General features: G+C 35.3%; 1 protein-coding gene across 2 annotated transcripts in view; it reads right to left on the bottom strand.

The window, feature by feature from the left end:
• LOC121370715 (TBC1 domain family member 15-like) overlaps positions 1 to 16,121 on the bottom strand; it is a 29,760-nt gene that overhangs the window by 13,181 nt on the left and 458 nt on the right. The window contains exons 2-6 of one of the 2 annotated variants that reach the window (XM_041496127.1): positions 6,956 to 7,054; positions 5,896 to 6,040; positions 4,241 to 4,454; positions 3,071 to 3,182; positions 1,216 to 1,242 (exon numbers count right to left, since the gene is read on the bottom strand). In XM_041496127.1, the coding sequence (XP_041352061.1) occupies positions 1,216 to 1,242; positions 3,071 to 3,182; positions 4,241 to 4,454; positions 5,896 to 6,040; positions 6,956 to 7,054 (597 nt within the window). The remainder of the gene's footprint in view (positions 1 to 1,215; positions 1,243 to 3,070; positions 3,183 to 4,240; positions 4,455 to 5,895; positions 6,041 to 6,955; positions 7,055 to 16,121) is intronic. The other variant, XM_041496128.1, reaches the window with a different exon arrangement.

Genomic DNA, 16,121 nt, shown 5'->3' with positions numbered 1-16,121 from the left:
TGTACTATCCTATCTGTGGGATGGTGCATATATATAAAAGATCTCATGCTACTAATAAAAAAAAATGTAGTGGGTTTCTTCTCTAAGACTGTGTCAAATTTATCAAATGTTTCACATCCATAGCTGATGATTAATAAATCAATGTGCTCTAGTGGAGCCATTACTTTACCTTTATTCATTATAGAGTTACAATGCAATTCATCAGTTCCTTTTTGATGTAAATAGACTATAAAATGAAAGATCAGAATACAGATACTGTATTAAAGAATTACTCAGCATAACAAAGGCTTGGGAAACACAATGCAGAAAATACATGAACAATGTTATCATAAACAAATTTATTTACTGAAAATACATTCACATTAACAAATATGCAATGCCATTATTTTTTAAAAGCATGCATGCACACTGACAGCAAAATGCATTACAAAATATTAGTACTCTCACAGAGAAAGTACTAATTAAATATATTTTACACATCTAAACCATTGACCCATTCTGTTGGGGGATACTGCACTTCCTGACCAATGATCTTGGTGATAATAAGTATGACCTCACAATTTGGCAAGGTTCCAACCTGTCACCTACATGTACTTGAAATAGAGTTTTGGCACCATGATCTCAGGTACATTTATCACTGGTGAATAAAAAAAAATGACACGACCTGGGCACAACAGAAAATGTATTCTCATAAAGTTTGCAGACACTAGCTATGACATCAGTAACAAGAATAGAAAGGATAGGTTATAACATAATATCAAAATGCATCTTTCGGTGCATGCAAAATTATATATCTTGGGTACTGAAAAGAAATTACAGTGAGATTAAGAATTATAATGTGAGGAGTTAGAAAGTGAGATAATACTAAAAAATGGGTAATGTTAAAAATAAAAAATGTCGGAGTTTGTACATGTATGTACAAGGTTGTGCCCAGACAAATCTGAGTGCTAGACAAAATCTTCAGAAAGAGAACTGCAGAAAATCAGACATATACTACCAGGTGGAGATTCAGAGTGAATAATGGTAGGTCCTAGCACACACACACCCCTCCTCGAGTATGGGCACATCCCTGCAACTACTTAGTGTACGAACTGTTTTGCAATGAACAGCCCATTAATTGTACATTATAAACCAGGGTGAACAGGATAGTAAAAGCAGACAATGTTAGATTATACATGTACACACAATTACAAGCCTTCAGAAATCTCAACCTACTTGGTATCTATTCCCATATTGCCATTTCTGCAATGAAGCAAAAACAATTTTAAAAAGTCAAAATAATTACAAAACATTAAAGGTTGCAGCCAGTTAATCTTAAGTTTTAAATTTTATTATGGTTTAAGTATCCATTTTTGTGTGAATTTTAATTCAAGGTTCTTAGAAGACTGTTTGCCTTGTCCTTGTAAAAACAGATTAATTTTAACACTTATAGTGTCACATAGGATTTACAGTATGTCACCCACATACATGTATGGTGAAAATAAAGTACACATGATGTCAGAATCTGTAACATTCAAACTTTGTTTTGTTTAATGACACCACTAGAGCACATTGATGAATCAATCATCACTTACTGGATCTCAAACATCTGGTAATTCTGACTCATAGTCATAAGACAAAACCTGCTTCATTTTTCATTAGCAGCAATGGATCATTTATATGCATTTTCCCACAGACAGGAAAGAACATACCACAGCCTTTGACCAGTTGTGGTGCACTGGTTGGAACAAGAAAAAAAAACCCAATTTGTTGAATGGATCCACCGAGGTGATTCAATCCTGCGACGCAAATACCTCAGACGAGCATTCAACCAACTGAGCTAAATCCCGCCCCTCGAATCTGTAACGGTGTCAGTCCCTATTGATGTTACATATTATTTTTAAAATGTAATTAATCCCTTTTCACTTATAAAATATACCTTTACTTAACAAACATAAAATGTGTAAATATCCACAGAATAAAGCCAAAAATATTTTATAGACATTTTGTGGGGTGCATTACCTATGACAACACGTACAAACAAGTACATGTATTTATAGACTAATAACAGCTGACCATCTGTGGAAATGGTATACCAAGGACGATTTCATAGCCAAAACCACTATCATATTACTAATGATAATTAATGATGAACATACAAGTTTATTAATTTAATATATGTTTTATAGTTTTAATTATTACTTATGCTGGCTGTTACCATTGTAGATTTCAATTTTCATAACCAAAACCACTATCATATGATAGATGATAACTGATGATGAACATACAAGTTTATTACATTTAAATATATTTTATACTTTTAATTATTACTTAAGCTGGCTGTTTTATCTAATTTTTAAGAATTGATAATCCTAAAGAAGAAGCATATTATGTTGACTTTAAAATGCACTTAATTGTTGCAATTATTTATAATTTGCTAGTGACAATGATACTGCAATTGGTTTAGTAACATTTGTCGAAACAAATTCTGCCAATTAAGTAACAAAATATGATAATCCAAATGCAGTAATTTGCCCCCTCTTTAACAATACCAGATTTATTACTATTGGTTTATTATCAACAGGCATGCATATCGATTAGTTACTGTTACTAAAAATCTATTTTCATTAGAAGGTACCTGTTTTGCTGTTAGTTTATACAACTCTCTGTGCTAAGCGAGAGATGAGGTATGAGAACTTATTCAGAACAGAAGCCTTGGCATGCGAAGGTGAACAAAAACATTGCCATGAAGAAAACTTAAGAGTAAATAATTACTTAGAGCATGCATACTATTATACTAGCTGTCATTACCTGACATATCTACAGATGAGTAAGTAGAGATTAATACATGTTAATATTTAGAAACTAATTATAGATGACTGAGAGATCCTTAAAAAAACTTTTAAACAAATAAATAAGAATCATCAATCAGTGTAGTCAATCTTCTAATTATAACAGCAACAGTTGCCAAGTCATTTCTATTTTATTTTAGAATTACACCCACTGGCAAAACACCAGCAACAACAAACATTTGATTATGTATTTTTTAAAAGGTACTCAACTAAAAACCAACCAAACAAAATTCACTTACTGACACAAGATCTCTTGATGTATCTGCAAACAAATTAAGTTCATCAAATGACTTGGACAACATTTCTGGATCATGTTCCTGAACAATGAACAACCGTGAATCATTTGGTGACCTGAAAAAACAAACCCAAACAAATTTATAACAGATTCACAACAAAATATGATGCAGGGGTGGGAATCGGTGAACTGCAAAAAAGAGGAAATCTAGAGGGGTCCCGGAAATTCTTGAAATCCTAGGTTAAAATCTGAGCCATCCGACACATTTTGAAGGAAAGGACGATTAAAATGCGAGGAACAGCAATGTTCCATGAGAGGAAAACAGCTGATCTGAGAATTCCCACCCCTGATGATGATATGGTCATTTTCGTCAAGCCATAGCACTGAAACCCCCATTAATTCAACAAAATATTGGTGGGGTGGTGGTGGCAGTTTTGAGGGAAGAAATCATAGAGATTAGGGAGAATGTGCTCTTATAACAAAAGATGATAGCGGAAAAGAACCAATTTAAATTAATATAGTCCCATATTCCAAAAATATCTAATTATAGTACTTTCATGTATCATGGTTTCTAAAAAGAGGCCTAGAACTTATGACCATAACAATGTGACAGAGCATTCCAATACAGTGAAACGTCTCTAAACGGGATACCCTCGGAACCATGTAAAAGTCTGGTACTGAGAGGTATCTGGCTTATAGGAGCTTTTACTCAGACAATGGCATCTGATTTTGTATCATTATGATCGGTACTAATATGACAAAACTGTCAAAAAAACAAAACAACAATCAATGAAATGGTGAACATTATTTGGAAATGAATTCGATTTATGTAGTTTCCATCAAGCTGGCAAAATAGTTAAATGTAATTAATTAATTTAATTAGCTATCACAATCAAAATCAACTGCACCACTGCTGTCAACCAAACATATTTACTGAAAAAAAATTACCAGGTATTTCATCCAGAATTATGATAAAGAAAATTGACTATTTTGTTTATTAAAGCTATTTCCAGCTGTTCTGTTATTATTTCTGGCTACTGCAAATGTGCAAATGGTGGGAAATATGAATTTGTCAATACACTGCATGCGATATTGAGTGTGTTAACTTGTGTGACATCAAGCAAGATATCTTGCATGTCGTATTCTAAAGGTGAAGGACCAAGAATATACTAACCTGCGAATGTGAACAAACTTCTCCAAGTCTTTTAGTAGTGCTTTGCTACCACCTGTGTGGAAATGGAGAGCAGGAAATGTTGTTCCATCCTTGAGAATAAAAATGATGTAAGCCCAGCCATGGTTAGGAGCATTTCTCTTAAAACTCTTCAGATCCAACACATCAAACGATATGTTGTATTTTCTCCGGGCATCCATCTTGGAATTCATTGAAGCTGTAATTAATACAAACATACGTCAAGGCTTCAGGTTGTTTAGGAAAGATCAGGCCCGCTGCTTTTAAAACATTTTAAAGTCTAGGCTCAAGTCTCTAAGAATGTCTTTAAAACTTTAACATCAGCACAATGCCATACAAATTGCATATGTGTGACATCATTAAAGATTTTAGTCTACACTCTAAAAGTTTTAAAGTATGGGCCCTAGAAACACACAAAATCCATTAAAGTTAACAATATTTTCCTCGGTTTGGAAATAAGTTTCATAGTGTTAATAAACTGAGAAACTGGAACTGTCAAAATAGTTTCTGAGCTGTCATCAAGCTACTTCCCATAGAGCATTAAAAGTAAGTTAGTCCGAAGTTGATTTGGGCTGGAAGTAGGGTTTCTATAAGTACTCAGGCATTGCGAGTCTAGCAAGACTCAAGACGATTCACAGGACTCGAGTAACCATGCAAGTACAAGAACTCTCACTTAATTATATTTTTTACATCATTTTGCTATAAGCTTGCTGCCGGTTACAATATAAGGCTATGAGACATTGAGGGAAAACAAGTCAAATTCAGACATGAAGGGAAAACAAAAGTCAAATTCAGACATGAAGGGAAAACAAAAGTCAAATTCAGACATGAAGGGAAAACAAAAGTGGAATGTGTGGGATGCAATGCAAGGACATGATTTGGCACTATGAAGCAACAATGGATCTTTAATATAACACAGCCTTTGATGTACCAGTCATTAGGCTCAGGTTGGTATGGACAAAATGCACCAAATCCACAGAGGGCAATAGATCCTGTGACCCATCACACCACTGAGCTACATCGCACCTTGTGCTAGCATGAAAGAAGACCCAAAGGTGGCACACTGGAGAAGCAATGCCAGTGACAAGGCACTAGAGACCTGCATTACTGTCAGGATTCTCGAGGCCCGTTAATGATCACCTGAGGCATGTTCAGAAGGGTGAATGATCAAGTTAAGACTGCTTTTTGAACCTAACATTAGATGAAAATCAGTGTGCGATTTTGGTTTAAAAAATATAAGGGTCTTAAGGACTCCCTGTTTGAAATCTTTAGAGTCCACCAACAACCCAGCGAGCCCTACCGTGCATCTTCAGTAGAACAGAAGGTACGCTAAATGTTTTGTATGGAAAATATCGCTATTCAAGACTCTGCTTTCCCAGGATTTTGAGATATATGTTGACTGTGTCATTTTGAAGAATCATATTGAAGGTAATTAGTACAAATAACTTTTACAAGCCATGCAGACTCGTATGCTAGCCAAGCTTGAGAGTCCTATATGATTTTTGCGAGCCTAGGGCTCCAGGACTCTCCTCAAAATCGCACACTGAAAGTGATATGACAGAAGACAACAACAGTGCCAGCCTCCTGAACATGTCACAGTCTTGCATCTTTCAATGTGTGTACAACACACAAAGCTGTACCTGTATCTGGATCACGATCATTCCTGTAGGTAACAGAATTGGTTGATGAGGATGATACCCCACTGGTGATCACAGCCCAGTCCTGGTCACTTTGTTCACTTGGAGTAGTGTCTTCTGCTCGCCATTCTAAATAGGTTCCGTCTGCCTGAAAACAAACAACAAAATAACATTTTTTTTTTTTTACTGTTTTATGATTTTCCTGCTTAGTTATTAATATAAATTTGGCTAACCCATTATAACAATGTAAATAATATCCTCAATGTAATGTTTGAATGAAAATGGGTTATGTAGAACTAGACAGGTACAAGTGTTGACAAAACTTACAACTGAAATACTATAAATTAAAAAATGTATATTTACAGTAAAACAAATAATTTATCGAGATTATGAAAAACAGTAATTATACTTTAATGACATTATATAATTAAAACTCTAAATATTACCATATGAACTATAGTAGGTGACATTGAGTGATAAAGTTGTAGAAAACCATGCCAATTTTTACAGGATATTATAATAAATAATAATAACCTAATAATACTGCTATCTAAATTAGTCATTTTGATTCAACCAAACATGATCTAAATTGATGAAACAGATCGAATATATCTTTTTGAATGAAAATAATCCTTCATACCTCAACTGTGGAACTCTACAAACTAGAAATGTTGGAGGGTGGAATAAAATGCAGACATTACATGTACAAAATTTTACACTTGAACTGCAACAGTTATCTATATACACAGGTAGATACTAGTATTATAATCTATCCATATATAATCTGATAAAATAAATCTCAATTCTTATTTAATATATTTATTCACATGTAAAGTCATACATAATTATTTATATATTATATGTATAGCCAAACAATATAGTTACTGTGTATCAGCCAATGGGAGGTCTTGACATCCCCCCCCCCCCCCACCCCTTCCAACTCGGGTGCTCTGCGCCTTCGTGTCACGTAAGCCTAAACGACAACCCCCTCAAAATCAAGGCCATATTAATGTATGCATACATGATACTAAAGTTTAAAATACTTCCTATTTTGACATCTTACCTTTGTAATAAGAAAGACTCTGCCAGAAATGTGGGCATCTTTGTCTTTAGCATTGGAAACATTGATGTGGATAAAAACATTGTCCTTTTCATATAAAACCTAAATTGAGAAAAAAAATTAAAAAAAAAATTAAAATGCATATATATCATTCACCACACACATATAGGGTACACCTGCATTAACTTATGCACAGAGAAGCACCTTTCAAGTTTCATGATGTTCACCTTGCTTTCATTAAATTGTAATTTACAGGGACATACCGGTATATTCATCTACATAATTATCTTATTTAATTAACAAGGGCCTGCACCTTTCCAACAGTGCACTTAATTTCCATGGTGCCCGACAAAACATAATCAGACATTGCTAATAAAACAATTCACGGGAGTGATTAATTACGGAAGGGAGCTGAAAATTACTCTCTTTGAACTTGGCTCAAGGGAGTAATGGGGAGGCAAAGTGATAGCTCCTTAAATAGTGAGGTCTGTATAATGATAAATCTTCTGTCTTACGGTGTGATGGATTTGGGGGCAAATCCATCTTACTGCACAGATCGGATCATTTTATGTTCCAACCAGGGACGTAGCTCAGTGGTACAGCACTTGCCTGATGCGCAATCGATCTAGGATCAATTCCCGTCGGTGGGCATATTAAGCAATTTCTCGTTCCAGCCAGTGCTCCACAACTGGTGTAATAAAGGCTGTGGTATGTACTATCCTGTCTGTGGGATGATGCATATAAAAGATCCCTTGCTGCTAATTGAAAATAGTAGACCATGAAGTGGCGACAGCGGATTTCTTCTCTCAATATCTGTGTAGTCCTTAACCATATGTCTGATGCCATATAACCATAAATAAAATGTGCTGAGTGTGTCGTTAAATAAAACATTTCTTTCTAGTTCCAACCAGTATTCCTCACTTGGTACATGTACATGTATAGCAATCATCTTGAAGAAAAAACATATCGGCACATTTTACACTATCATGTATGTACATCTGTAGCTACAGTGTTTTGGATCTACCACATTATAGTTACTGTGACTGTGCCAATTGGTCTAGATGGTGAGTGAGGAATCCTACTGCCATAACATCTAGGTTAATACTACCATAGAGCAGCAAGGATCTTTTACATTTGTACATGCAGTGTCCCTCAGATGGGAAAATGCATAGATGCACATGTACCATGATATACAACACATTAGGTACTGCATAGGATTTGGGAAATTGGTCACTGATGTAGATTAAACCTACATCATGATAATTACATCACACACAGGCACTACGATTGACAATAGTATTTTAAACAAGTAAAATAAACACTTCCTCCAACAAAATTGGGCTGAATTTACAAAGCCTGTTTATATCTTATACTACCGTACATACAATGATAACGTTTACACATCTGCATTTAAGAAAAACAGGCTTCGTAAATTCGGCACTATACATGTACCATGAAATGTTTGATCCTATCTGTGGTCATTCTTTGTAACATACATGTACTTGACAAAACCAAGTCAGGGCTAGCACTGGCACTCGCCAAAGTTGCCAACTGCGAATTTTATTTTAATTTAGCGAAATAATTTAATGTAATAATTGACATTTTTTTGAAAATAACTGTTGAATTCTGCAATTTTTAAAGTTTAATAGACAATTTGGCAAAATGTTTTGCTCACCCAGAGCTAGCCCTGCAAGTGCTGTAAATACAAAACTGTTGATACCAATACATGTACAGCTAATGATTAAATCAACTGCAAGGGTGTCATTAATGAACAAATATTTCTTTCCTTCGGCCATCAAAATAGTCATCCACTATAGTGATCAATCAAATGACCACTCAAAATAGCAATGTCCAGTGACCATGTCAAGTCTCAATAACCAGAACTTGAACTTAAGAATGTTTGACCTACAGCAATATTTAAAGGTTTTTGCCTCAGGCAAAATGCTCACTAACGGCAGTTTTAAGTTGCCTTTGACCTTAAATCATTTGAACATTTTAACTTATTTTCGTGCTTATATCCAATTAAGGTTCAAGCACGCTGTCCTGGGCACACATCTCAGCTATCTGGGCCGTCTGTCCAGGACAGTGGGTTAGTTGTTAGTTGGTTAGTGAGAGAGAAGAAGGTGTAGCGGCCTTACACCTACCCATAGCACCCTTAAGAACTCGCTCTGGGGTGGAGCCGGTACTGGGCTGTGAACCCTGTACATACCAGCCTGTAGTCTGATGGCTTAACCACTGCACCACCGAAGCCGGTACCTTAAATCAGTAAATTTTGCAACCAACATAAAATTTAAAAAAACTAAAAATGATCCCTTCAACTGACAGCACTGATTTTTATCCAGTTGCAAAACATTGCAATTAGTAACCATAACGCCTGGGACTTTTGGCAATCCATATCACAGCTAGTGTAACTGCCATCAGTGCCATCATTAAGTTCGAACCTTGAATGCATGTAACCATCAGTTTCAAAGAAGCATCAAAAGACATTTAAAATTTACTGATTAAATATTAAAATGATAAAGACACAAGTTTGTCATCATTTACCTAGACTCAAAGAACAGGTAGTCACCAAACTTTCAGGGTTACAAATTACATGTAGCATTTGCCAAATAGCCCAAGGCAATCTTTATGAGCTAAGAGCGAATATGAATTTTACAAAGGCTGTTCATCTGGTGACCCATTAATTTAAGAAATATATGTATAAATGTATAATTTCAACTTTAAAATGTTATATAGGAAAAAGATGTGCATTATATACAAGCAGTTATATAATATCCAACCAATCCAGCTAGTACCACTACTAGTATATGTGTATAGTGCTCCTACTGGCAGCTAGTCGTAGTAGCTACATGTATCTGTTACATTTTGTAAATGTTAACAAATGCTGGACTCGCACCGAGGATCTCTGATTCGAATTCCCTTAGTGGTGGTTGATTTGTCTGTTACACTTGGAAATTATGGACTACCGGGTAGGTGTGTTCCTAATACAAGAATACAATAATTATAACCCAGTTAAGACCTGTAACAATTCAACTCTAGGATGTACATTAGCTTCCATTAAGAGAGAAGTATGTATACTAAAACCTCTCAAAAACGGAATCTCTGTAAACCGGGATTCTGCCAAACCGGGCGTTTTTCATGGTCCCATTTTAAATATCAGTACAAAAGAGAACCTTGCTAAACTGGATACCCCTTAATACCAGACATTTTACTAGGTCCCTAGTGTGTCCGGTTTAGGAGGGTTTCACTGTAATAGTGTTAGAATAAAACAGTCACATTGGCAGTAGCTAGTGAATCCTATGGAACATTCCAAATTCCATAGAACCAAAACCATCCCCACCTGCTACCGATTCCAGTCAGACTGCTGGTGCTCTTTTGCACCTGCCAGTGCAGGCGGTCCCCTCTCCCATCCACCCCAATCCGTTCCTGTTCTGGATGAAGGAGCCGGCCTCAGCAGGCACCTGTGCCCATGACAGGTGTGCACTGCAACAGCTTGCTCTGAATGTGCACGTTAAACTTTATGACCTGACCCATAGCTAGTGGAACTTTCCCTATCAGCTCAGTTAGTGCACTGAACTCAACACTGAGGGTCTAGTTTGAAACCCCTCAGTGAAGGCTGATTTATCTGTTACATTTTGTAAATGTTTATAAACAAATAAAGTAACAGATATTAAATCATCTTCACCAACTTATTATTTTAAAAAAAGAAGACAAAATTGCATTACCTACACTGTATATATATATGTCAGTTTGCGTTAAGTTCCTGTGAGACAATCTAGAAACAATTTACAACAAGGTGCTCATAACCATTTTTCACTTAAAGTGACGGACATTACAATAGGCCCCTAAGGGGCTAATTTTGTTTAGTCTCTTTTTTATATATATATATATTGTATATAGACTTCATGAAGTGTAGCAAATATAGAATACTAAACGAGCTTGCCTGTCGTACCATTTTTATGAAATGAGTGAATAGTTTTGGTATCTGACGAGCGAAAGCTATTCATGAGTTTCATAAAAAATGGTATGACAGGCAAGATAGTTTAGTATTTTATTTATTACAAACCAAATGCAAACAAGCAGATGTCGAATCCTACTACACGTTATTTTTCTACAAATTGGGTCAGCAAGTGATCTACGTCACGCCAAAATTACACTAGTTAGATATGGAGCGATTGTTATGACATGAGCAATATCTTACACTGGTGTGTAATAAAAATTGATACAGTACAAGCCCCTCATCTTCTCAAGCCAAATGAAGGGACCTATTCCATACTAACTTAATTAATACTTCTGGCACACAGTCAGGTTTTCTGATGTTGGAAATAGCTTTTAAATTTTGGCAGTATTAGGTTGAGATTTCACTTTGTCTAGTTGTGGCCGCAGATCTGTTTATGTATGCAGTACAGGCCATAGGATTTAAAATTTTATGGGAAACACTTTTTCATTTCTGTGCCTTGTGATCATGGGAACTCATCAGAAACTGTTTTTAAAAAATAATTATAGATATTATTTTCGTTGAAAAGTTGTACTCTATATAATAATCATGGGAAACGAACTTTCAATTCCGTAATTTTACCGACACACGATTGTTTCTGTGAAATCCAAGGCCCTGCAGTACATGTACGTCTATGGTTAGAATCACCCATTATAAGTGCTGTTGTGAATGTGTTTAACAGTCTTTTGGCAGCAAAAATATGACTTTAAATTATTCAGATTACCATAACATAACTTTTATTGTTAAAGAGACAGGATACACATAAGGTACATGGTCTTACATGAAAATTCAATGCTGAAAAATTATTCATAATACTTCTGCAGGGCTTGACCTTAGCGGTAGCCCGGAATGTTTTCGCTACCAATTTCTTACACAGGACTACCAATTGTCTATCCTCGGTAGTCTGCCGGGCTACTAAATTTTTTGGCATGTCCTGTCATTCCACAATGAACAAAACGTTTAATTCATCGGTGTCTGAAATTCCACCTTTCATGTACACGCTCTCTGCTGCAAGGAGTTGATGTAACTGTTAATTGCTCCCCCAGTCTGACCCACAGGTGGCGACTGCAATATGATTTAGTGAAATAAATTAGTATATTTGCCAGTGATAGGATTGTTTTAAACATAGTGGACTATTAAAAATAATTTTATGTAATTCAGTGGTAAAGGTTCAAACAGGTGATAGAAAGTCAAGGAATTTTCATTTGGGTCATGGGTTGTTTATAGATGTCAGAGCCGTTCATAACTGGCAGTGGAAGGTCAAATGAGATGTTAAAAAATGTTGAGGGATGGAGATTAGTTGCGTACTTGCTGAATTAAAAATGCCAATGCCCAACTTGTAAACACTATCAATTGAACTAATTGTAGGCGTACATTTCACAAGTTATTTAAAAAATCAAATAATAATATGAGGGATCTAATTCAGTTGGTAAGGTGTTTGGGTCGTAGTTCTAATTGAACCACCTCCTCAGAGCCAGTGGCGTTTTCCTATCCCAACTTTCCTATCATGTTCGTTGTACATAATGATGATAATGAAATTTCAAGACAAATTAATTCCTAATTTCCTGCAAATGTTTAGCTTCACGTTCATCAATCCATCTTAACACTGAAAAAGGTATCTATAATTGTGTGCATCACATTACTAGTAGCTGAATATTACATATTGTAATTAAAAAATCAGTGTATGTCGTAATTACATTTCTATAGCACTATTCCTGAATTTTTTTTAATAATTCTATTCCTGAAAGGGAAAAGAAGTCAGACTATACTAATGAAACTAGCATGAAATTAGAAGAAAACATTTTTGGTTTATTGGTTCATTTTTGTTGCGACATTCTCTACATTTACATGTACCAATCAGAGCTAGCCCTGGGTTGCTACTTTTGTTTGCCAAAAAATTCGCCAATCTTCAATTTCTTTCGCCATTCTAAATATATATTCGCCAGTAACATATTGGCATTTCAGTCAAAAGATTTTATTTTTAATCTCGTTCTTTATAATATAGTATATGCTCAAATGTACTTATTATTCAGTTTACGTCTTGTAATCTAATAATGAAATGCTGCTGATGTCTAGGGCTGGCTGTAGCCAAGTGGTAAAGCACTTGTATGATGTGTGGTCAGTCTAGGGTCGATCCCCATCGATGGGCTCATTGAAGTCAGTGCATCACAAGACAATTTTACTTTTTGTATGCATCAGAGAATGATATAAATTGTATGTTTCTCTGTAATTTGAAAGAATCCAATATATATATTCCCAAAAGGATTCACCGGACTAAGATATAGTCTATGCATATATTTTTGCACCAAAAGTGTGAAATGTAAGTACCGGTACATAATGTTTACATATTTAATAGCCTAAAACTTATATCATTCAGTATCTGAGCTTTCGAGATACGTGTGCAAAATGCTGGAATAAATAAGGTCCAGAACAGGACCCAATGCCCTTTTGTTTTTATTACAATTTTTTTTAAATATGATGAGACATCAAAATAATTTGAAAATGACAAAAGAAGTTTATAAATGTCCAATTATGGAGACGTTCAACAATTACATAATGTAAGATCTGACTTTTTTTGTAACCCGTCCATGGTATGTTTTGTAATAATGACAATAATCACCCCTCTAAAAGTTCTTTAACAATTGTCTCCCACACACTTCCTTCTTTCCCTGTCACTGGCATTAATTTTACCAACATTATAAATTTATAAACATTAGATTTTCTGTTCTTATTTTGGTTATCTTTTTTCTTTTCTGCTTCATATAAAGAGACTGTGCTACCCCCTCCAGATATTGTTCCAATGCCACAGGCCTGTAGGCATGTATCTTTAATCTCTTTGGTAATAGATGTATTATTGTATATATAATAGAAAAATCATAGTTTAAAGAAACAAAATGGCCAGACTGGCTGTTTTATTTTATGAAAAAATTAAATAAAAATAAAAGTGTGTAACTCTTGATCATACCCTATGCCATGACCTCGTTTTGTAATTACCCTCCTAACATCCCGGTATGATTTATAACTGAATACTATTCATAATTAGTATGGTGTCCAACTTGAGTAGCCAGTCACCCAACATAAAGACAAAGGAAATGTCTTTATGTTATTGCTATCAAAACACTGCTGTGTGACAGTCTTTCACAAGTCAGGAAAAAAACTTTTTCAGTTTTATGCCGGTTTCGAGGTTTGTATTTCTGTGCAAGGGGTGGAGGGATGTATCATGTCAGCGTTAGTATTATATCAGTAGATATAGCACAAATGAATTATAATTTCGCCATTTAATATGTTTGAAATATAATCTGTAAAGGTAGAAAGTTTGAACTAATAATGATTATATATAAGTGAGAAACAGTATTCCTCACCAATGCACCCACTTCGTGGAAATGAACTCAACCATGTGACCTAGATTTATAACATTAACCGGCATGACAAAACATGACTAATAAAAAGTAAAACTTGTAGTCGATAGTAATCAAACATTTAGTATCAACAATGCAACATGTCTTAACAAGTATTTCATTTTATTGACAGAATTAACTGAATAAACGATAGGTGAAGCATTTTTTAAAAGTACAGTTAAGTTGGCAATAAGTAATTTCTATCCTAACACCCCTTTCCCAAAACACACTGAAAACATCCAGGGCTCGCGCTGTCTGTAGCCAAATTAGCCATTGGCCAATTAAAAATAATTTTTACAAAAAATGGCTAATAAAATTTGAAAGTGGCTAAAATTCAATTAGCGTAATAGCGATCTCGCGACCGGTAACGAGAAACAGTGTTATCCAGAATACAGCATAGCTAGACCTTATGATGTTTGCTTATTTTAATAATCGAGGTTATTGATTTTTAATGGCATGCATTCGACATGTATGACAGCAATGTGATGGTGATTCAATGTCTAGAAGATCTGTAACTTGTTATTTTAACTTTGTAAAGTCTTTGAACCAAAGTAATAAAAACAAACCGACAATGCGTGTCAATTTGAATACACATGCCAGTTCAGGGCCGAAAGACATGTAGGTTATCCCAAGGGCTGGGTTCAGCCAGACCGAGTGAAAACAAAACGTTCGCTACACGTTAAACCAAATGGACACCAATCAAATAGTTCGCAAACGTTAGGAAGAACATTCGTTGGCTGAACTGAGGAAAGCTGTCGGCGTTAATATATGTCACGCTTCAGAGTCAGCTGACACACATGTGTCAAGAGACATCATTGCGGACATTAAACAATACGATTATACAGAAGTAAATCTTGATGTAAATTTGTAGAAAAACAATAGTTGTCACGATCGCGGGAAATGAACATGCAGTATTTATACAAATTGCAGTTAAACATACACTGAATTAGTTGACAATAATCATATTTGTTAGATAATGTAAGATATATACATTTGTAAAACTGTGAGGTGACGTTTAATAAATTTAATTAACTGGGGGTTTTTTTCCCTTTATAAATGGAATATACTGTGCAGTCAACATTCTTAGCCTAGGTATTTTACAAGCAGTAATCACAACAAGCATTTAACCCGACGCTGAAATCAACAGCAACAACATGGCGCAAATTATGAAATTGTCGGGGGTGGGGAATTGATGGGTTATTTTAAAAAACAACCAAAAAACCATGATTAGCTGGATTGAAGGCAAACACTGTTTTTAACCCACTACCCCACTAATTTTGGCTTGATTTGTGTTATAATGATGCTAAATATGTAAGCGCCTTACAAAAATTCCTGGGGAAAGGCCTGTATATGGTACCAGACATATGGTTACGGATCACAGATACAGAGAGGAAACCCGCTGTTGCCACTTCATGGGCTACTCTTTTCGATTAGCAGCAAGGTATATTTTATATGCACCATCCCACAGACAGAATAGTACATAACACAGCCTTTGTTACACCAGTTGTGGAGCACTGGCTGGAATGAGAAATAGCCTAATGAGGCCACCGATGGGGATCAATCCGTAGCATTTTGATGAGTGCAATTTTTCACTCAGCTAAGTGTTTTGAGGTGTGCAATTTTTCACTCACCATGGTTTTTCAAAAGCCAAGGACTGAACAACAAATCAATATGGTGGTGTTGTTAAACAAAACAAACTTCAACTTTTTTCATCACAATGCTATTCAACACAGAACCATGATGTTTGCATTTAGGACCATTTGCTTGCAAAGAT

This window comes from Gigantopelta aegis, chromosome 4 (genome assembly GCF_016097555.1).
Source record: "Gigantopelta aegis isolate Gae_Host chromosome 4, Gae_host_genome, whole genome shotgun sequence".
Lineage (NCBI taxonomy): Eukaryota > Metazoa > Mollusca > Gastropoda > Neomphalida > Peltospiridae > Gigantopelta > Gigantopelta aegis.
Note: the sequence above shows the minus strand (reverse complement) of the source record. Positions and strands in the feature narration are given on the sequence as shown.